The 24,234-nt window shown below is 37.3% G+C and overlaps 1 protein-coding gene across 1 annotated transcript in view; it reads right to left on the bottom strand.

The window, feature by feature from the left end:
- Positions 1-24,234, bottom strand: part of TFAP2D (transcription factor AP-2 delta) — a 57,763-nt gene that overhangs the window by 4,694 nt on the left and 28,835 nt on the right. Inside the window, exons 5-6 of the mRNA XM_060614514.2 lie at positions 22,092-22,233; positions 15,753-15,866 (exon numbers count right to left, since the gene is read on the bottom strand). Coding sequence (XP_060470497.1) covers positions 15,753-15,866; positions 22,092-22,233 — 256 coding nt within the window. The remainder of the gene's footprint in view (positions 1-15,752; positions 15,867-22,091; positions 22,234-24,234) is intronic.

Raw genomic sequence — 24,234 nt, 5'->3', positions numbered from 1 at the left:
GCTCCTGCCAAAGAGTAGACACTCGCCAAAGTTATGAGAGGACTTAAAAAGAATTTTGAGGAGAAAGGAGTAACATACCCTCCAAAATTGTAACACTAGAGCCTGGCAAGACCATGGGATGACAACAGACAGATGAGGGTAAGATCTCAGTCACCAAAGTAAGGAGGAGGACTGAGAGCTATATGGGTGACCTCAGAGCCCAAGTGATAATCAAAGTACACCAGATCTTTCTCTTTTTTTTAAGTTTATTTTGAGAGAGAGAGAGATAGAGAAAGAGAGAGAGAGAGAGGGTGCGCACAAGCAGGGGAGGGACAGAGAGAGAGGGAGATAGAATCCCACGCAGTCTCTGCACTGAGCCGGATGTGGGACTCAATCCCAAGACTGTGAGATCATGACCTGAGCTGAAATCCAGAGTTGGATGCTTAACCAGATGAGCCACACAGGCGCCTCAAAGTATGCTAGATCTTAATGTAGTGGCAAATAAGAAGTTATCTGTATCTCTAAAACTTTGCGGTTTGAGCTCTTACTATAAATTGGTAATCAAAAGTTATAGTCTAATCTTAAAAAAAAAAAATGAAGGGGCGCCTGGGTGGCTCAGTCGGTTGGGCAGGCCGACTTCAGCTCAGGTCATGATCTCACGGTCCGTGAGTTCGAGCCCTGCGTCGGGCTCTGTGCTGACAGCTCAGAGCCTGGAGCCTGTTTCAGATTCTGTGTCTCCCTCTCTCTGACACTCCCCCGTTCATGCTCTGTCTCTCTCTGTCTCAAAAATAAATAAACGTTAAAAAAAAAAAAATTTAAAAAAAAAAAAAAAAAAAATGAAGAGTTGTCAAGATAAAAATAAACCACAAACGAACAGCAACAATGAAAACAAACAGGGCTGAGATGCGACACTATCATCAACCCGTACTCTTCCTGACACTGCCCACTGTCAGCACAGTGGCTTCTGGTGACCTCCTGAGGCAGCAGCCCCTGGGAAGAGAAGAGGCTGGGTACCTCAGTGTCCAGAATGATTGACTTAACAGAAGGCTAAAGTTCCCTGATTTCATTTGGGAGTCTCTGAAGCCCAGAGTAATAGGATGTAGTTTAAATTTCTCTTCCAAGATCGAGGAAGAGGAACACTGCAGAAAAGGGCCCAAGGTTTGGAGGGAACACAGTGCTATGTTAGCATATGAAAGATTAAATGGTAAGTAAGATACTTTGCTTTCTTTTCAGAGAGTTTAATCTTTAAAACTGGCAATGGTATAAGGAATGGAGTTGAGACTTTTCTTTTTTTTAAGTATAGGAAACTATTTCAGGATAAAGAAAACACGCATGTGTTTTTGAGACACTGGAGTTGTTAGGTAATCTTTGAAAATTCCTGGAAGATTGGAGAGGAAGCATGAAATAGAACAGAGTAACCCGCCTTAATAATCAGAGCAAGGGATGGGGCGCCTTGGTGGCGCAGTCAGTTAGCCTATGACTCTTGATCTCGGCTCAGGTCACGGTCTCATGTTCCTGAGTTTGGGCCCTGCATTGGCCATGGCACTGATGGTGTAGAACCCGCTTGGGATTCTGTCTCTCCTTCTCTCTGCCCCTCCCCCACTTGTTCTCTCTCTTTCTCTCTCTCTCTCTCTCAAAATAAATAAACTTAAAAAAAAAATTTTTAAGTAATCAAAGAAGGGAAAAAGAGACAGAGTTCAGAAACTCTAGCATATTTAATTACATTTAACTCATCCTTTAACAAGCTTCTTGTAATGGGACATTTTTAAAATCAGGTACATTGAGGTTAAATTTACGTAGGGGAATATTTATCCTTTTCGGGTATATGGTCTGTTGAATTTTGATGAACTCATACAGTTGTGTAATCACTACAGTTACGCAAAATGTTTTCTCATGTTCCTTTTCAGTCAATATTCCCCTCTTCCCCTCCAGCTCCTGGGAATCAGTGCTTTAATTTCTATCCCTACAGTTTTTCCTTTTTTCCCCAACTGTCATATAAACCAAATAATAAAGTCTATAGATGATTATAACTAGCTCTTTTCACTTCGCATAATAATTCTGAGATTCTTCCATGCTGTGTTTATCAATAGATTATTTTTTTATTGTTGATTAAGTAGTCCACTGAATGGGTTTATCACACTTTGTTCACATGATGGGTTCTTAGAATTCTGAAGTATTAATATTTTAAAAAGGAAAGTGACCACAGAAGTGCTGTATGGGTTCAGTGGAGAGCCCAATAAAGTAACTATTTTTTTTAAGATTTTTAAAAATTTTTGAGTAATCTCTACGCCCACTGTGGGGCTTGAACTTACAACCCTGAGATTAAGAGTTGCATGCTCCATTGTCTGAGCCAGCCAGATGCCCCAGTAACTGTATTTTTTTAAAATAAAAGTGTTATTAAAGGACTAACAATGTACTTTACTATAGAATTTTAGCAAAGCATCTGACAAAATCTCCCCAAATAAGGAGAGGGGGCAAGTGAGCTAGATGAGGGCAACTTAGATAGACTCACAGCTGGTTGGATAATGATGCCCAAAGTGCAGACTGAGGGCATTTGTCAATTTTAAAGGGTGTTTCCAGTGGAGTTCTGCAAGACTCTCCCATTCATCACACTCTGCTTGCCATGTTAATTGACAATGTGGTTGAAGGCATCATAGATTTAAGTGCTGGCATTAAAATAGAGAGGAAAATTCCTATGTTGGATAATGGAACCAAAATTTTAAAATACCTTAATGTGGTAAAAAGTGTAGGTGGTGGGCCAAAATCAATGGTGTGAAATTTAGGTGAGATTAAAGGAAACATATCCACTTGCAGTATACTGACAGAGAGATCTGCACCAAGAGCAATTCTCAGAGAAAGGCTCCCCAAATCAGTAAGTCTAAACTAAAAAAGCAAAGGTCAGAATTTGAGGTTTAGATCACAGCTAGTCAGGCTTACAAGCTATATTTACCTTCATCTATTCCCTCTCTCTCTCTAACTAGATAGATTCCAGCTCATTGATTTCATTTTCCTATTACTAATTTCACACTGAGGAGCAGGAAGGGTCTGACAACTGACTGTGAGCAATACAATTACCTGCTGAGAAAATCCAGACTGCTATCATTTATGGCACCTGATGTTAGAGAAAATGTAACTTCTATTTAATAGTCATTTTCTTAATTTTATTCATGGTTTTAAAAACTCCTATTCTGCTAGGTCCCCCCAATTAACATTCTCAAGAGCATCTTTCTGCAATATAAACCATCTTTTCAAATTGGCTCAGCTCAGGAAGATAGTAACTATGCTGGATCCAAAAGGTAATGTTCTACTTTGGACTTTCCCCCTGAGCGTTAGGGTATGTTCCCATTTCAGCAATTGGAGGGAGAGCACAGGGTAGAACCACCCTTTCTAAGGAGGGAGTATGTCCGTGTGTGCATGTGTACCTGTGGACTTATACTGCTTTTTGTCTTTTTATAGGGTGTCATCCTAATCTTTTCTTGACCAATGGGCTTGACCTTATGAATAAGCTCTACTGATGATAGAATTTAACTTTTTAAGGGAAAATGTACTGCAGCAGTTCAAACTCTGTTCTCTATTAGTAGGGTTAAAAATGAAGAAATTGAGACAGAAATGCAAGAGGTAATAATAACAGATGGGCTGGGGTCCCTGGGTGGCTCACTCCGTTAAGGGTCCGACTTTGGCTCAGGTCATGATCTCATGGTACATGAGTTCGAGCCCCACATGGGATTCTGTGCTGACAGCTCAGAGCCTGGAGCCTGCTTTGCTTTCTGTGCCTTCCCCTCTGCCCCTCCCCTGTTCATGCTGTGTCTCTCCCTATCTCTCTCTCTCTCTCAAAAATGAATAAACATTTTTAAAAAATTAAAAAGAAATAACAGATGGGAAAGAAGAGATTGCTATTTGAAAGAGAATAAATTAGAATCCTTTCTTCTTTTTCCCTGTGTGATTTTGCTAATAAGATGTTAAGAACAGTCTATCTTTAACTCAGTGTTTATACTTATAAACTACCTGACATTATTGATGAGAACCTATCAGGAAATTTGCATATAATAGAAATTTCACAAACTTCTCTTCACACCTTATGATCTCTGGGTAAGTGCATTTTTTGCTTCTGGCTAAGGCCTTATATGTTTATCTTGAAAGTCTCCAAAGCTTCAATGCTTACTTGGAATATAAATTAACATAGGATTCTCAATAGATAACTACCTGAGGAACAAGAGCTATTTTACTTTTCTTAATCTAAGTAAATATGGTTTATATTCCACTAGGTTTGTTGTAGGCCAGAGAAATGTTACAAAACTTTTCCCATATTGTTCTAGCTGCCCTTCAGAAATACACTATCGTTACTTTAATTGATTTGTCTAAACTAATTTAAACAAAACAGCCATTTATAAAAACATAGCCTAAAGCAAACTCCTATGGAATCTTCCCCCGAATTCTTCCTATCTTGGCAACAGTTGGACCTAGGATTCAGCACATTCTTTCTAAAAAATAAGCAAATACTGAATTAAAATATATTGAAAGGGTGGGGGGCCTGGCATGCTACCCTTGATGTCTAGGTCTTGAGTTCAAGCCCCACATTGAGTGTGGAGCTTACTTAGTAGAAAAAAAAGTAAAAAACAAAAAAAACAAATAAAATGCATTGAAAAGGAAATGGAAGCTTCATTAGTATTTGCCACTGAAGACTAGGTCACTCAGGTGTGTCTGACAACCATGGATGGATTTTTTTTAGCTTTCTTGTGGGACACAAAAAGATGGATATAATAGATACTGTTATGCTACACACTGGAAGACAGAGAATCAAGAGAAAATCACCCCCATCATCATTCAGGTAATTAGAGTAAAAGCTAATTTCATTTTGTCAAATTCCAACTTTCTACCAGGAAAATGTTTGACAAACAAACTTCTCTTTGTAAAGGTTGAAACAGTCTGGATTATTATTCTCATTATTTTGTTATGTTGCATCGTTCCAATAGGTGTTTGCTATCATAGATCTTTGATTTCCCAAATTGCATACAAATGCCACTGTCACCAACCTCAGTTTTTGTTTTTTGGCCTCTAGAGGCTGCAGGCAGCAAGGTTTAAAGGGAAGACAAGCCTCCTCTTTACCTCTCAGATTATTCAACTACTGCAGGTTTAGGTCCAAATGTAGCCTGAGGCTTAGTCCGTACTCCCCACTACAGTTTTAGGTGACAGTCAGCAAAATGCCTTCTTCTACTCCTGAGAACAGTCGTGAGGCAGATGGCTGGGAACCAGCCCCTGGAGAACACCAGCAAAGGATTGTGGGGCTTTTCTGCAAAACCTTACTTCTTTTCAGGGCTGTGAGGGTAAGGCGCTTCATCTCTCTGAGGTAGCACAAACCCTGAATATAGGCCATGGACAGAGACCTCACCCAGAGGAAAGTAGCTGGGGCTTATCCTCCCAAAACTTGATGGCATCTATCCTTTGTAGCCTAACTGGCTGCAGATATAGAGGAAGAGAGAAACTGTCTGATCGAGCTTATTTTCTACATAGATTATATTGTCCCATGGTCCTAAGTGCTTTTAAAATGGAATTTAATTAAGGAGCATAATTAAGGTATATAGTTCTCTGGTGGTGACAAATTACTGAGATGTACTCATTAGCAAGGCCTTACCAGCACTCACAAGTGTTCTGTGCTTCCTTCAGCTGGTGGTATCCCCAGATACAGCTACCAAAGTCCACCCAGGGAGCTTCTTAAAAGATACCAAAGTGCGGGTCTGACTCCAAAGATCCTGATTTAATTACTTTGGTATAGGTCCAAAACATTAGTATTTTTTAAATGGTACCTATTCAATTTAAATGCAACCAGGGAGTTGGCTATGTGCCCCTAGTGCCAAGAAGTAACACCTAACTACCATGTCTGCTATCCTTCCCAGAAAAAGAGAATGAAGAACTTAGCATTTCCCCCAAGAACTTCTGTAGAACCTGAGTTTCATGGGATGTGAATAGTTATTCTGAGAAAAAAAGAGTTCCTGTGATCGCGCTTTGGAAACATGGGGCTAAGCATTTCTTCCATTCATAAAGGGTTCTGGGAGCTTTTGATATGCTAATGTGTAACTGGCATACTTCAAGGAGAGTATAATAGGCAGGGTTTCCTGAACCATAAAACACTTGACCATGAGACACTTTCAAGGAGCATCTCATGAGGCTAATGTTCTACAAAACTCACTTTGGAGAAGTGTATTTATGACATCCTTGAATCTCTGCCAGACTGGGTGATGTGTTGCCCATCTACCATCATAAGGTCTCATTCTTCCTGCTCTTCTCAGCCACTTACTCAGGTCCCAAAGGGGATTGAGTCCTTGTGATTCCATTTTACTTCAATACAGCTCATTAGCAAAGGAGGCTAAGGATATGATCATTGCATGTGCATTAGGAAAGACCCAAGTCAGTCACATTCTAGTCAACTCTTTGAAGGTGAAGATATTTTTGACATCTGCACCCTATTTTTGCATATAAGAATAGAGTTTTTAGGAATAAATTAACCATCTCCTTATATTTCTCCCTACCAGGCAATTTATATTTTCTATTTAGAATAAGGGAATGGAAATGCTAAGCTTAGGGCTCTGTGCTTTCTTAGATGAATTTTATTCAATTGTCAACTTTTTAAAATGAACAATTTTCTGAAACATAAAGAGAAAAAAATGAGATCATATGGGAACACAGAATAGAATAATGATTTAACAGGGAGCAGGAAATGGAGAATAGGGTAAAAGATCATTGGTGTAGAATGAACCTTAGGGATCATCCAACTTAAATGTATTAATTTATAGATGAACATGCAGAGGCCAGACTGGTAAAATGTCACTTCTAAAACCATACTATCAGCTGGAAACAAGACGAGACAGAGTTAGGTCCCTGAAACCCATCCTGAGTGCTTCCCACAATCCTGTGTTGTCTCCCCAGACCCTCCCCAAATCCAGAGCTCAACAAAGATAGAAATTATTGAAATAAAAATGTATCCAACTTCTTTACCAACTATGCACTCCTGAGGCAATAATTCACATGTGTTGTTTTTACAGGGCCATGTTTGCGACTTGCAGTTGCCTCAGGGGGTGCCTGGGTGGCTCAGTTGGTTGAGTGTTGGACTTCAGCTCCCGTCATGATCTTGCAGTCTGTGGGTTCGAGCCTCGCATTGGGCTCTGTGCTGACAGCTGAGAGCCTGGAGCCTGCTTCAGATTCTGTGTCCCCCTCCCCTGCTCATGCTCTGTCACTCTCTCAAGAATAAATAAACATTAAAAAAAATTTTTGAAATAAAAAGGAAACAATTTCTTCTGGTTTCTATTGTTTGAATTACTAGTTTCCTATGTGCTGACCCTAAAAATCCATTAAATTGCCATCAAGTGACCTTCAAGGGATGCTTTTATATGTGTATCTCCTGCGGCATTTGCTTTGGTGCCATGCAGCTTGTGAAGTATGATAAATATTGGCAACTGATTTAACTCTTAAATTTCTTGCCCAATGTTAAGTTAATCTAAGTAATTTAATGTAGGTTCCTACAAGAAGTTCATCATGGTTCCACCTGTTTGCTAAGGAAGTGAAATTGTTTACTTTTTACTCTACATTTTATTTTTACTCTACATTTTTACTAGGAAATTTTTTACTTCAAAGGAGACTATTTTTACTCTTATGTAAATAGAAACTGTCCTTATTTAACTAGTGAATAAAAGGTGACCACCTACAGTTATGTGTTGCTTTCTTTGCACATGGGAATTGTACTCAGTTTCTTGAAGTTTAAGCTAAAGTTTTAAAGTTTAATTTCAACCTTACATAAAGGAGCTTAAGTTTGGGAAATATAGGACTTTTATTCTTCACAATTCGGGCCCATTATTTTGAATATTCTTAATTTTTTTAGTTTTTTAAAATGTTTATTCATTTTTGAGAGAGAGAGTGAGTGCAAGCAGGGGAAGGACAGAGAGAGAGGGAGACACAGAATCTGAAGCAGGCTCCAGGCTGAATACTAAATCAGCACAGAGCCCAAAGTGGGGCTTGAACCCATGAACCGTAAGATCATGACCGGAGCTGAAGGCAGGGGCTTAACTGATTGAGCCACCCATGCATCCTTCATTATTTTGAATACTCTTAAATAAAATGGTCTTGAAAGACCCCTTGAACTGGCAGAACATCCTGAAGAAGGCTTAATAATTTAACTTCTTAAATGCCAATCCTAGTTGTATAATTTCATGGCGTTTTCTCTTTTGAAATTAGACATTTAATTGAAATGCCTTCATTTCTCTTGTGACATGCAAGAATGCTTTCACAAGATTAATAAAATCATCCAATGCTGATTACCTTCCCTAACACTTTTCCATCCCCCCCCCCGCCCCCCCGCCTACAAAATGAGAAAAATAAAAACAAGAAACAAAACATACACACTTTGGGAGTTTCAGTTTCTGGAGAAAACCAAACATGTCATGTTTAAGTAGAGACACACATCTTCTCTTGAGGGTGTTGCGGAGAAGGTAGTCGAGCTGACTGGAATTCATGTCATATGTGGAATACTAAAGCAAAGGGGGATGAACAGCCCAGAAAGAGAAAACTCAGACACCAGAGCTGTCTTTAGAAATTGGGAGGGAAACAGAACTAAACTGACTCTGGAAGGCCCCCAAGGAGTGGGATGTTAGGGAGACAGACGTTGCCTCCATGGAAGGAAGGCATTTCAAATAGAGTTGGTGGAGATAGAAGGGATGTCTAGGAATTAAAAGAGCAGTCTATCATTGAAAGTTTTTAAGCCCGGAATGGGTGACAACCTGACAAGGATGTTGAAGAGAAGATCCAAATGTTGAGGGAGAGTGGGAAATGTAAGGGGCCTTCCAACATTGAGAATCAATGAAGAAAATGTAATCACAAGCAAAATACAGTTATCTGGGACTGCCTATACATTTCTTATTTCCAGGAACTATGGGAGTAGTAGAAAGGTCTATTTCTGAGAAGGTGTGATGTCAATACACTTTTTGACTCAAACAGAAGAATTAAGCACATTGATCATTTCACTTCCCCAGCCCATGGTTCAATTAAAACACCATGGCCCTGGGAATAAGCCAGTGGAGAATACATCCAAGACCTAATAGAGATATTATCATAATCTACATTGATTAACATATTTATTGGGTACATACTATGTGCTAAATACTATGGATAGATAGATGAAAGCCTTTCCTAATCACCCCAGGTAATTACCTCTACTGTGCTTAATCCTTCATTACAAAATTTCTCATATATTGCAAGTCTTTGTAAGTAATTTTCCTCCACATTACAAGTTCCCAAGGAATGGGACAATCCTTTAGTTCCAATCTTTGTACCACTGGCCATTACCACAGTAAAATACAAGAAACAATAAAATTTCAGGCAAGGTGGGAAAGAAAATTTCCTCATTTTTCTAATAGGCTTCTCTTTCAGAACTGAGCTTTAAAGATAGTCTAACTTCCTTCCCTTATTTACATTGTTAGACACACTTTTACTGGACCTTAGATTCAAGGCAATTATGAGAATGTAAGAGACAAAGAAGGGAAAAGTTGTTAAGATTTCCTAAGATCGCAAAGAGGGGAATTCCTAACATTTCAGAAAATTAGGCATCTGGGTTTCTGTCTGAGCTGAGTGTGTTCTGTCCAGAGGCCCAATGCCACCTTGGTCTAATTGCCACCACTCTTCCTGGGAATTGTATTTGCAGGGTCTTCTGCAGATTTCAATCAATTCTGGTCCCCCTTCCAGTAGGTATTATGGTGTCTGCTGTCTTTTCCACACTTTTGATGGTATTCAGTAAACTATAAATAATGAATAAATCTGCCTCCTGTCATTTTGATGGAAACAAGCAGCTTTCCAGGGTATGAATTTGGAGAAGGGTCACTGCTATACAGTTACCCAGATCACACTAATATGTCAACTACCACAGAAAACTGGAAGTAGTTATCTGTGCTTTATAAGGTCAGATCATTCCCTAGTTTTACCTGGACACATTCAATGTGCTGAAAGTAAGCCACAGTTCTCAAGGTACCAAATCAGCCACTCTGCAAGGTGTAATTCAAGTGGTCTGCATTGGGAACAGTATTTTGACCAAGTAAAATAGCACAAGTTGATGTTACTAATTACAGCATTCTCTATGCCTATTCAACCATGCTGTATCCTTACTTCTTTTCCACCCAGAACTCAGCAAAAATAGTAGAAAATCAGACTACCAATGGACTGTTTTCAAAGTTGTGTTATACTTCCTTTCTAATTCATTTTTCTCTTGAGCTTATACTACTATCAAAATTAAAGTTACTGCTGTCATTTGGAAATTATGAAGGAGACACATTCTATGCAGACATATTTTTACCCAGATTATTAGAAGAATAATAAATGTAGAATCCTTTTAACATGTTAGTATACAAGATAGAGCTTTATACAATTCTCAGTGTCATTTTAAAAATGAATTAGAATTGTTTCTCTTCCAAAGTTAAAAAAAAAAGTTAGTCTAGAAACATCCTAGGGCTCTGTTTCTTAAAGATGTCTAACTATCAGAAACAACTTCAGAGCTTTGCAAACAACCCAGATACCCAAGTTCAATGCTAAACTTGACCTATTAAATTAGATCTTTTAAAATGTGTTTGTGTCCTTGAGATTTTTAAAGAGCTCCAAGAAAGATTTAAGGGCTTACTTAAAAAGCATGAAGTCTTTTTCAAGGTTAGGCAGCAAGCTGACCTTTACTGTCCTATTAAGCTATTCTATTGAGGTTTCTTTTAATAAATGCATAATAAAAAAATACATACATTTAAATTTGCTCTACATTGGGAGACTTCAACTTGGGTTTTAATTGGAAATGTCAACCACGTATCTTTTATTTAAAAGGACATCGTTTAAGACATGCAAAAAAATGGCCACTTATGTTATACCATGTGTAAAAATTAACTCAAAATGGATCAAACACCTAACTAAACTTAAGACCTACAACTATAAAACTCTTAGAAGAAAACATATGGGGGAAGCTTCATGACTTCAGATTTGGCAAGGATTTCCTGGATATGACAACAAAAGCACATGCAACAAAAGTAAAAACAGGCAAGTTGAACAACACAAAAATTTCTGTGTATTGAAGGACATAATCAGCACAATAAAAAAAGACAACCTACAGAATGAAAGAAAATATTTGCAAATCATATGTCTAAAAGGTGCTAACATTTAGAATATATAAAGAACTTCTACAACTCAACAACACAAAAGCAAATAACCAGAAAAATGGGCAAAAAAACTTGAATAGGCATGTCTCCAAAAATGACACATAAATGGTCAACAAGCTTATGCAAAGATGCTTCACATCATTCATCACTAGAAAAATACAAGTCAAAACCAAAATGAGATATCACCTCATACCCATGAGGATAGCCGCTATCAAAAACAAAAACAAAAATAGTAAATAATAAGTATTGGCATGGATGTCGGGGAATTAGAACCCTTGTACACTGTTGGTGAGAATGTAAAATGGTGCACTCACTGTGAGAAAGAATTAACATATTTATTGGACATACTCTGTGTGCTAAGTACTGTGGATTGAAAGATGAAAGCATTTCCTAATTACCCCAGGTCATTACCTGTGCCCTGCTTAATCCTGTATGATAAAGTCTCTCTCATATATTATAAGTCTATGGCAGTTTCTCAAAAAATAAAAAAAAATTAAAAATTACTATATCATATAGTAATTCTACTTCTGGGTTTATATCCCAAAGAATCGAAAGCAAGATCTCAAAGGGACAGTGGCATACCCATATTCATAGCAGTATAATTCACAACAGGCAAGAGGTAGAAGCAACCCAAGTATCCATTAATGAATGAATAGATAAGCAAAGTGTGGCATATACATACAATGGAGTATTATTCAGCCTCAAAAGGAAGGATATTTAACACACGGTACAACACAGATGAACCTTGAGAACATTATACTAAGTGAAATAAGCTAGTCACAAACAGACATGCTGTATGATTCCACTTATATGAGGCATCTAGAATGACCAAAATCACAGAGACAGAAAGTAGAATGGTAGTTGCCAGGGACTAGTGGGAGAGGGAAATGGGGAGTTGTTTAATGGTTATAGAGTTTCAGATTTGCAAAATGAAAACATCCTGGAGATTTGTTGCACAACAATGTGCATATATTTAACATTGCTAAACCATACATTTAGAAATGGTTAAGATGGTAAATTTTACATTAAGTGCTTTTTTAAAAATATTTTTTACTGTTTATTTATTTTTTTTTTTTATTTTTTTTTGTTTGTTTTTTTTTTTTTTACGTTCATTTATTTTTGAGACAGAGAGAGACAGAGCATGAACGGGGGAGGGTCAGAGAGAGGGAGACACAGAATCTGAAACAGGCTCCAGGCTCTGAGCCGTCAGCACAGAGCCTGACGCGGGGCTCGAACTCACCGACCGCGAGATCATGACCCGAGCCGAAGTCGGCCGCTCACCCGACTGAGCCACCCAGGCGCCCCTACTGTTTATTTATTTTTGAGAGAGAGAGAGAGAGAGCATGAGTGGGAGAGGGTCAGAGAGAGAGAGGGAGACAGTCTGAAGCAGGCTCCAGGCTCTGAGCTGTCAGCGCAGAGCCTGATGCAGAGCTTGAACTCACAAACTGGGACATCACGACCTGAGCTGAAGCCAGACGCTTAACTGACTAAGCCACCCAGGTACCCCTATAATTATATGCTTTTTACCACAATAAAAAATATACAATTTAGGAAGTTTGCTATAAAGCAAATTTTAGTTAAGTGATTTCTATCATCCTTCTACCTTCCATTATGAAATCAGAAGATGTCATTAAAATAAGTAATCTGGAATGTAGTAAAGCAAAGTAAATGAAAAATCTAACAAATATTAGAAAGGCATAATAAATAGGAAATCACAGGAGCACCTGGGTGGCTCACCTGGCTAAGTGTCTGACTCTTGATTTCGGCTTAGGTCATGACCTCACCGTTCGTGAGATGGATCGCTATTAGCATAGAGCCTCCTTGAGATTCTCTCTCTCTCTCTCTCTCTCTCTCTCCCCCAATAAATACATAAATAGGAAATCACAACTTTATGATAACAAAATACTCAATATATAAATAATAATACCAAAATTTTATATATGATACCATGTGGTATTAAATTGTTTTAAGGTATGGTTGTGTGTTTCAAATTGTTGTGATTGAGAATCTACAGCCATACATAATCTTAAGAGTTTTGCATTCAAAATATAATGCCTTTTTTGCTGAGGATGGGGAGAGCCATTTTCAATATATTTAGCTCTTCTCTGGCCAACACCAGACTAGCTTGTTACCATATTCTGCATGAGGAAAGATAAGCAAGAGCATGTAAAGCCCACATAGGAAACATTCAGCTCAAGTTTAGAAGTGAAAGTTTTCTCTAAGGAGTTCTGTGGCATTAAGTTGGCAACTAACTAAAGTATCAACAAATTAGCAGATTGTGCCTATGCTGAGCAAACAAATGGTTTGCCCATTTATTTCACACTGTCACTAATATTCAATTTACACATTGATGCTGTATTTTGTTTTGAGCCTGAAAAAGGACAGCTCACTGTCTGATGAAGGCTGTGGCACCTGTAACTGGAAATAACCTGGTAGCTATCATATAAAATCTGAGTTCTCCAAGTTTTAACAGTATGTTCTTCCTTATAGTATATTGGTAACTTAACAAACCTCCTTAAATTGAGAATTGAATTTGTATAAAAATTTTTATTAAGCTCTGAATTGAACTTGTATAAAAATTATACAAATACAAATAAAGTATATTTGTATTTTATACAAATAAAATATATAAAGTATATAAAATTTGTATTTTATACAAATAAAAATATGAAAAATATTGGGGCACCTGGGTGACTCAGTTGGTTAAGTGTTCGACTTTTGATTTCAGCTCAGGTAACCATCTCAGGGTTTGTTGGCTCGAGCCCCGCATCAGGCTCCACACCAACAGTGTGGAGACTGCTTGGGATTCTCTCTCCCCCCACCCCTCTCTCTGCCCCTTCCCCTCTCTCACTCTCTCTCTCAAAATAAATAAATAAACTTAAAAAAAATGAAAAAAAATATATCTGTATGGATATGACAGTGAAGCAAACCATACCTTTTAAGTCTGGATCAGTGGTAAACAGTACATTATTTACTAAATGCTTACTTTATATTCATTATCTTATTTTATCTTATTTTATTTTATTGTTTTTTTTTAAAGTAAGCTCTATGCCCAACGTGGGGCTTGAACTCATGACCCCAAAATCAAGCGTTGCATGCTCTACCAAGCCTGGTGCCTGTGTCTATAATCATTATCTCACTTTAGCTCACTACCACCATATAATACAGGGTCCTTATTCCATTTAAAGCTAGGGAAATCAAGGCTTGGAAAGAATGCATGTTACCTCAAAACAACCCAGCTCACATGTATCAGGGTCCAGATTTGAAGATGGTTCTACTCCAAAGCCTTTTTCTCTTAACTTCTGGGCATTGCCATTTCTACCAGTTTTATTACACTCACTTTCACTAATCCAACTAAGTGGTAGGAAAAAAGTCCTGTGAGATATATGTTTGGTACATCTGGTGCATTGTTAGAAGGTAAACCCTAAGTCTATTCTTCAAAGATGTATCTATTACATCTTGAGGAGACTTGTGACATTATACAAAATAAAATATTCTATTTAAAAGCCTCTGATGTTGCAGATAAAATTCCAACTCATTTAAATATCCATTATTTTAGGGGCGCCTGGGTGGCGCAGTTGGTTGAGTGACCGACTTTGGCTCAGGTCATGATCTCGCAGTTTGTGAGTTCGAGCCCTGCGTCGGGCTCCGTGCTTACAGCTCAGAGCCTGGAGCCTACTTCAGATTCTATGTCTCCCCCTCTCTCTACCCCTCCCCTGCTCACGCTCTGTGTCTCTCTGTCTCTCAATAATAAATAAACATTAAAAAAAATTAAAAAATAAATAAATAAATACCCATTATTTTATATAATGGAGTATCTTCCTCAACAGCATTATAATCAGTGAGAGGTACTGAAAACATTTTAAAATTTAATGTGTAATAGTCTTTGCTTAGCATTGTTTTTTAAACTAAATGATAATTATTAAAAGAGGATAACATATTTTTTACACTGATGAGAAATATCATGAAAGACAGAATTTTAGTCTTAAAACCGGAAATTACCTGAGTAGTTAATATATTCCTTTCCACATTGCATCTAGGGCATAAATTATCTAGAAAAAAAAATTCTACTATCTTCCAAAGAACCTCAGAAAATAAAATTTGAATATGCTTTCAGTAACACATTCCAGAAGGTTTAAAATACACTTGTGTGGTCTAATTTAAGAACCATTTGCAATTTCTAATTGGGCAGAAATTAACACACGCCTGTAAAATCAGTGTATGATATCCCATTAATTTGTGTCATATCATCTGTCCATTCAACAATGTGCCTCACCAAGATAACGTACTATTTAAATGATTTCAGAATCCTCATTCAAAAGTACCATTATTTGAAATAATAGTGTTCACTTTCAAAGTCACAATTTCCTGAAGATCGCACAGACACTAGATTTTCTGATCTAAAATGCTTCATGCATTAGTTATTTTTATAATTTGACCTTAGATGTTTGCAATTTCAAAAGATTCAGTCAGTCACTATATGAATATATAAGTGATATCTCTAAACGGAACTGTGACATGAATATAAAAATGCCTGGGTTAATAAGGATGGTTTAACAATTTAAAAAGAGTCTGAGGAAATTGGAAAACCAGTCTTACCTGAAATGTGTTAAGTGTCTCTGGATGTCAAGGTCTAGGATTGGAGTGGGTCTGGAGGATCCCAGTGGTGATCTATCTTGGCTCAAGAGGTCTTGGAATTCTTTACAAATTTGTCTAGAATAAAAGATTCAACATTGAAGTTGAACTCAACATGGGGCTTTAATTTCATCCCGTGATATTTTACCAAAGGCTTGTTTTCTCATTTAAAAGAGGAGTAAACTTTCATAAAGCAACCTCCAAAGTTCCATCTATAACACACAGGTAAGGTTCACAATAGCAACTTTGTTTTCAAGCACTACAGGATGATTGTAAAATTTTTGACGTGACTCACAGCCCATGAGCACTGACAAAACCAGTGTTCATTTTTAAGGTGAATATTCATAGATTAACCTCAGCATAAGGAAAAATCTATATGAAAGGATCACACTTAATCATTGCTTTTTATAAAATTAAAATATGATTTTTGGAAGGATATCACATTTATAAATAAGTTTAAATGAAGTTGTATAGGCTTCTTTCAGAGCCATGATTCAAGTAGACTTTGGAAAATCCTGTTTCCCAGCATTTCATTATAATTCAGACTCCTGTGAACCGAATTTATATTTTAATATTTAAAGTATATATTTATTTGCCACAATTCAGCCCACTAGCCTCAAAAAAAAAAAATGATTGCTATGTCCCATGTAAGATGGTTCCTTGCAAAAGGTACCCTTAATAGCATTTTCCTGCTACTTTTCTTAACATTAAACAATCGTGATTTCTGGTCACTGGTTTCACTTCTAATTACCACATTCCTGAGTATGTTGACTAACAGTAACGCTTTTGTGAAACATAATAGAAATGCTGTATTTCTAAAGAAGCAAAACATATGAAGAAAACAGTTCTTTTTTAAACAAACAACAAAACACTAGATTAATACAGTAGCTGAAGAATGAAGTAAAGGACAGCCAAGGAACTGTTCAAAAGAACACATCTAAAGTGATGCTACTCCATATTCAAGAGATAATGAGATAGCGATTAGTCCTTTTCTTCTGGGTTTACAATGGGTAGTCATAAAATCTAACCACTGGCCCTGACTATAATTATCAATGTAGCCAAAGACAAGTACAAAAGAGTCCAATTATTCCAAGTGAATGTCCCTCCATGGACCCAGCCACTAATGCCTCTCCAAAGCATTTGTGTCATTAACAAATAACTACCAAAAAGTGACAAAATGTCTTGTGGCACAAATAATTATCACCGAGTTAAAACCAGTGGAATTTTATTATTAGGTGCCTAAAATTTCTTCTGAAGATCATTTGTGATTTTTTTTATGAACAATAATCCTCAGGTTTATTGCCAGCATTATTTTCATATTGTGTTATTTCATAGAATTTGCCTCTTTCATTCTGATCACAGCTGAAAGTAAAAGGGGCCATAAGGAGACGAAAAACAAACAAAAAAACAGAGATAGCCCTTACCTGCTCTAAATCAAACAGGATTCTCTATATCCTCCAGCTAATGTTTTAGTTGAATCTCTGAGATGTAGCATCTAAATGCACGCTTTGAACAACTGCATGTATAACTTTCATTGAGGATACTTGATCTGAACTTCTCCCTTTTTCTGTTCTGAGTTAGACTTAGCTGATTGACTGTCAACTGTATTGCTTATGTTTTAATAGATGAATAGCAGTATTAGACTATTTTATGTTGATCGGTGGCATCAAAAAATGCCATTTGGTGGGGCATCATTATCTGTTATGCTTTGTGTTAGCTTTATTTTTAGGAAATTTCTAACTAAAATTTTAAATACAGACTCATGCTATCATTTCTCAGACTGGCAATAGAAATTACTATGTGGTAGATGATCAGTGTGATCCATTATTACAAAAAAAAAAAAATACTGGAGTTGTTTAAAGACAAGTATTTAATTTTATATCAGATTAAAATATATTTAAAACTAAAATAAAAGTTGAAACACTGCTTTAGTTCTTATAGTTAGGATTTAGGAATTATTTGGATAATTGAATAAATCAATTTATAAGTTGGTAAATAAACTTCCTTACCATATAAACATTATAGCAAGTTACAATAAACCAAAAGTCGATGAAGAAATGAGGAAGAGGCAAAGGGTGGAAAAATTTAACTCATGCTGAGCAATTCAGCTACACCACACAGGAAGCTGTATCTGGAGAAGTTCCAGAATTCTCAACCTCTGGTATTTGATTCTGCTGCTTAACTCACTGACTTAGGACAGCCTCTCGACTTAAAAACAGATGACAATTTTGTAGACTCCCCTTAGGCAATTATGATCATCATCTCATTATGACAGTTATGGGGCTATTATTTTTATGACTAGTTTCATCCTTATTTAAAATTTTATTTATAAAGCTACAATAAGAAATACTTCTCAAAACAAAATGTCACATTATGAATTATGTAACACGATCTTTGGTGAATCATAAATTCTAACTTTATCACTTACGTCATTGTCCTTAAGGACATAATTTTTAAGCTGATGTCTGAATTTCAAGTTCTGTGTTTCTCCTTTTGACGATTATTGTAACGGTAACAATTAAAACTTGTTAACAATTCTGCTTTACCTTAATGCAGATCAAATGTTAAGCATATTTAGTTATAAATTCAGTGAAGAAGTTTAAATGTGTTTTTCCATATATCAAATGTTTTGTCTGTACATGTTTGAATTAAAAAATTGTCTAATTCAGTTTCTATCCCTCCTATATATAATTGTCTAATTACACCAAAATATTTGGCTAATCAACAAAACATAAGAAATTAAGAGGAATTAGGAGGCTAGCCCCTTAGTCAATGGGCCCTTCATATAATTGTACAGTTGGCAACATAATTAAATAGAACTGAATTTGTTTATTCACAGAAGTAAAAAAGAAACATGTGAGCCAATCCAACAATGCAGATCAGCTATTGGATCTCTCATCCGAAGATTTTGAATTTCATATGAATTTTTGATGCAATTGTCATGGTCTTACGAACAAAGGTGAGCTAACTAGGATGTAATGAATACCCACGTAGTTGACCATTTCAATGTCGAGCATTTTAATTGAAAATATCCAATGAGTTACCTTTGGAAAACAAGAAACTGCTCAGAACACACGTTAGATGTATCTATACATTGCAGGAAAGGCATGTTATTCCTACACACCCCTTAACTCGTCTACTTCTATTGATGACTGCTTTTATTGTGTGTGCTTATATGACTGCATTGTCTCTGATTCTTTAATTCTCATTTCACATTGTCTAATAGGAAGATGGGATGGATATAAACAACCAAAAAGACAAAAAAAAATTATACAGGCTATCTCCTAATTTCTAGATGCTTATGGCCTCTTTACACTTACATAAAATAAGTTATTTGGAATCAGTGAACTCAATTCTTGATATTTAATGGTTTGCAAATGTCCAGCTATGGGCAGAAGGATCAAAGGAAAGTACATGTCCTTGCAATATTGTATGAAACCACAATATCATCAAAAAAGAATTCACTATTCTAAAATAGACATCTCAGCATTACTTTGACAAATATGAAAGTATTTCTCCTAATCCCCGAAAGTGCTTCTAACACTGGACTTCTGTGAAAATGAAATCTCCACATCAGTTTGAATGCATGAACATTTAAACAGAGTTATGGGAATTCTCAAGAAAATAAGAACCTCTATTTCAAACGTTAATGGTGGCATTGCTGCAGGTGGCAAGGGTGGGCAGCTGTGGAAGCATTCCTGGGGGAAGGAGGACAAAAAGAAGGATTTCTCTAGATTAGGGAGTGAAGGTCTTAGAACATGCATGATGAGGGGAGCTTGGGTGGCTCAGCCAGTTAAACGTCTGACTTGGGCTCAGGTCAAGATCTCACGGTTTGTGAGTTCGAGCCCCGCATTGGGCTCTCTGCTGTCAGCACAGAGCCCACTTCAGATCCTCTGTCCCCGTCTGTCTCTGCCCCACCCCCTTCTAAAATAAATAAACATTAGAAAAAAAAAAGAATATGCATGATGAAACCTCAAGCAACTAATTTTGAGGTAGAAAATATAAAGGTGTTTTTTCTTAGATAATTTGTATTTGGGGATAACTGTCATTCAGAGGTGTCACATGAGTGCACATATTGGCAAAATCAGTATAATCCTGCCAGCCCGAATGATATTATGCTTTGGGAACACCTGGAGGATACTACGTAAATCCTAGCATTGTATTCTCTTTCAAAAAAATTTTTTTTGAATGTTTATTTATTTTTGATAGAGAGAGAGAGAGACAGAGCATGAGCGGGGGAGGGGCAGAGAGAGAGGGAGACACAGAATCTGAAGTAGGCTCCAGGCTCTGAGCTGTCAGCACAGAGCCTGACGCGGGACTCAAACTCACGAGCTGTGAGATCATGACCTGAGCTGAAGTTGGACGCTCAACTGACTGAGCCACCCAGACGCCCCTAGCATTGTATTCTCTTGATCTGTAACGTGTCTTTATATTTCTCCCAAGACTATATCAAGGATTCAAACTGACTACATGTACTTTCAGTTCCTTCTGGAGAAACTGAAATCCTACTGATGAAGACCCCTTTGGGTCTTCCCTTGGAAGAGGGCAAGAGTAGAAGCAAAACAGAAGTAAATATCCCCCAGGAGATACACCACACAAAATAATCCAGATCCAGCTTGTTCTACCAAGAAGTTTTCAGGAGCTTGCACAGAACAAGGTTTTCCCAAAATCTTAAGTCCACATTTTATAACTGCCTTATAATTTTCTTTCTCTGCTATTCCTTTCCCCTTCATTTCCTTGTTTTACCTTTTTTCTCCTTTGCCAGCACCTTTTGTTTTCCTTCTCTTTGGGGCGAGATGAATCATCTAAGTTACTGTCCTAAACAAATATATCCTAAACCCAAACAGTGCCAGCCACAAGCAGCACAAATCCCTAACAAGAGACTCAAGTATCTTGGGCTAGCCTGTTGGGTGGCAGGTGTCCCATTTAAACCCTTAAACTTGTAAAATAATAATAATAATAATAATAATAATAATAATAATAATAACTGTGTGACATTAGAAGTTGGTAGAAGAAGAAATATTTAGTTTTGGTTTTATGCATTTTGAGCCCATTTAAATTTTAGCCAATGTGATGGGAAGTCATGTTTCATCAGTTTCTAAGAAGCAATGTCTTTAACACTGTCTACCTTATACTATCTCTTCAGAAGTTTTCCCCAAGGGGCACCTGGGTGGCTTAGTCTGTTGATCGTTGGACTCTTGATTTTGGCTCAGGTCATGATCTGACAGTTCTGAGATCAAGCCCTGCACTGGGCTTTGCACTGACAGTGGCGAGCCTGCTTGGGATTCTCTTTCTCCCTCTTTCCCTCTCTGCCCCTCCCCCACATGCACACAAGTACATGCACTTTCTCTCTCAAAATAAATACTAAAAATATATATATATATAAGTTTTCCCCAAATAAGAGACTAATTTAGAAATAATTTAACCCACCTGGGACTATTAGTTCTAAAATCTGATCATAGAGTTAGGAAATTAGATAAAATTATTAATCATCTATTATGTACCAGAACTTAATTTAGTAAAGAAAAGAGCAAAAATTTGCTAATGCCTCAAAGATTATTCTCTAAAAATTTCAATTTACTGTTCTGTTCTGCTGGGCTTTCACACAATAAATGGCATTCTTCCATTCCTTATCAAGGAACATTTTTCAAGTTTGAGGGAATTTAAAGTCATCTTATGCATAAGCTTCCCTTTTCCTACATCATCTCTGTCACTATTTTAATTCACATTTTTGTTGGGCTTCTTACAATTTTCAGAAGCTTTCTCATACCTTATACTTTTCCTTTTCAACAGTATCATTATTGTGGGTAGAGCAGTACAGGCATTATTTACCTAATTACACCCAAGAAAAGATGAGAGTACTGATGGTGATCCTTGGTCCCACAGATCTCCCTTTTACCTCTCACACATTTCGGTCCTCTTTTGTCACATTCTCCAAACATTCATAGTGTTTTGAGATCTTCCCCTCTTGTGTACTAAGGCACAGTGAGTGGTTTGGGCTAAATTACATAGCAGCTAATGACATACTTGCCTGGAATCTACATTTCCTAAACCTACTTTTCTCCTAGGAATTCCTGCGTATTCTGGAGACGTTTTCGTCAGTGTCAATGATAGCTCCTAAACAGGGGCAGTTTGTAAGTCTTGCTACGGACACAAGGCCAGGAGTGGGGAATGTCCTTGTATAACTCATCTAGCTACTGAAGTGTGAGACACCCTGTTGTAAAGAGCTGATACTTACTAGACTCATTCAAAGAAAATGAAAAAACGGAGATAAGGCACATAGAGACTTCCCATTCTGCTTACTTGGTCGCTAGGATCATCTTTTTTCTTGCTGTCTGTTCTTTCTGTTCCATATGTTGTCTGGCAAGATGTTCTCCTACAGCTTTGGCTGGAAACTCTGTTTCACAAGTGTAGCCAAAATCCCGAGCCAAGTGCAAAGCTTCCCCTGTTGGCAGAAAATAAAAGTCAGTTTTCCACCAATGTCTAAACTCAGTAAGAGTAACACTTTATATTTTCCTCAAGCCTCATTCCTGGTTGTGGTCTGATGGATCACGGTTTCTATTTATTCTAAACAATCTTAGGGAAAGGACTCTTGGGGGTGGAGTGGGAATGGGGTAGGATGAAAAGAAACTGAGAAACAGAAGCTACTTACCAGGCAGGTGTATGTGAAAAAGTAAGGGGGAAAACCAGAACCACAATCTGGGAGTTTTGACTCCCCTAGGGGTTCTGGCCATTAGACCAGACTGGCTTCTCAGATCCTACACGTCAATGCCCTAAGGAAAAAGCTCCGTGGGCTTGCAATTCTGTTGTTGTTCACCCTCCCATCTATTCTTAGTATATCCGACATATTCAGATATCTTTCCCATGAGATCTATCAAAATATTGGCAAAAGGTCCACGTAACTTTTCAAAGAACCTGAAACACGTTGGAAAGGGGAGATAAATGGATTTTATCAATTTCCTACCACGACGTTGCCAAAGACACTATATTGTGTGATTATACTAACAACATTATTGGGCTTTCCGGCAGGCTTCAGTACCTTTTAGTGTATGCACAATGCTTCTTAAGTACATTGTTAAAAATACAATCCTTTTAAGTATAATAAAATCATAAAGAAATTTTGTTCTTTCACAAAAATCTTAACCTGAGTAAATTTTTGAGAAATGAGGTAAAAATGGCTTATCAGCAAAGTAAGGTTTGGCAATGTATTTCAACCTCGAAAACAATAGTACTTTCAAAGCTCAAGCCAAATTTTACCTGAGCAATAAACTAAAAAAAAAAAAAAAAAAAAGTGAGCTTTCATTGCGCGTATACTGAGCACATATTTTGTTTAAGGTGCAGTGCTATGTAGGAGTAATGAGGGATTTAAAGAGCCATCCCTGTTCCTAGGAGGATGGCAATTGTCCCAATAATAGTAGCAAAAACACCTTAATAGTACTTTATAATTTATATTGCAACCTATATAAACACTATAATCTGCTCATGTTTACTGCCTTTACATTGGTATTATATATAACACAAGCTTCTGTACTGCAAGTACCAAATGAGTGTTACAGATAAAATGTTTTACAGAAGTTCAAAGGAGAAGGTGGTAATTATAGGGAATTAGATCACATTTTGTGAATTACTGATCATGACTTCCATCCCCCCCCCCCCCCACTCACACACTGTTTCAAAGCAGTAGCAGGTTTTTAGTTAAGATTTTTATATTCACTCAGTAGGAAACATTCTAAATAGGAAGATGACATAACTAAATGGAAAGGGTCTCTTTACTGATTAGTCTGAATAGTGCTAGTTGGTGAAGGGTGACAGTTTTAGATAAAGTTGCAATGTAAAAGCAATATTTTTAAAGTGCTGGTTACCAGTGGCTTATGACGCTAACTGATTAGGAAAGAAAACGTGTGCATATTTGGCAGAACAATGGCACCAAGGTTTTTTTTGTTGTTTTTTTTTTGTTTTTTTTTGTTTTTTTTAAGGATCTAGTAATGTCATATAGGATGGTCACTTTTGCTAGAAAAATGATAGAAGGGACATAATTCAAGACCTTTCAAATTTCACGTATAAAGTCTAAAAGCCTGATGAAACAGTGGCAACAGCATGTGACAAAGGATACACTCATGTGAACTTAAGACTTATAAGCATCTAGCCTGGAACACAATGACCCATTCAGTATCATCTTTGTACACACAGCATGTTGAGTTATGTATCCTGATAAGTCTGTATATTGCAATATTATCACAGGAAGAGATATTTAGATACCATTCTCACAGAATGTTATATACAATATATATTTGTGCCCCCCCCCCCCCCCCCCCCCCCCCCCCCCGCCAGTGCAGTAGTGGGAGAAGTGAAACAGCACAAACAGGAGGGTGGCAGCATGTCGCCTCAATTTTATGCTAAAACCTGATTCTGGCCCATTATATGCAAAGCTCTCACCGTGTGGTAG

This window comes from Panthera onca, chromosome B2, assembly GCF_046562875.1.
Source record: "Panthera onca isolate mPanOnc1 chromosome B2, mPanOnc1 haplotype 2, whole genome shotgun sequence".
Classification (NCBI taxonomy): Eukaryota; Metazoa; Chordata; class Mammalia; order Carnivora; family Felidae; genus Panthera; species Panthera onca.
The sequence above is the reverse complement of the archived record's forward strand: the minus strand, read 5'-3'. Positions and strand labels throughout refer to the sequence as shown.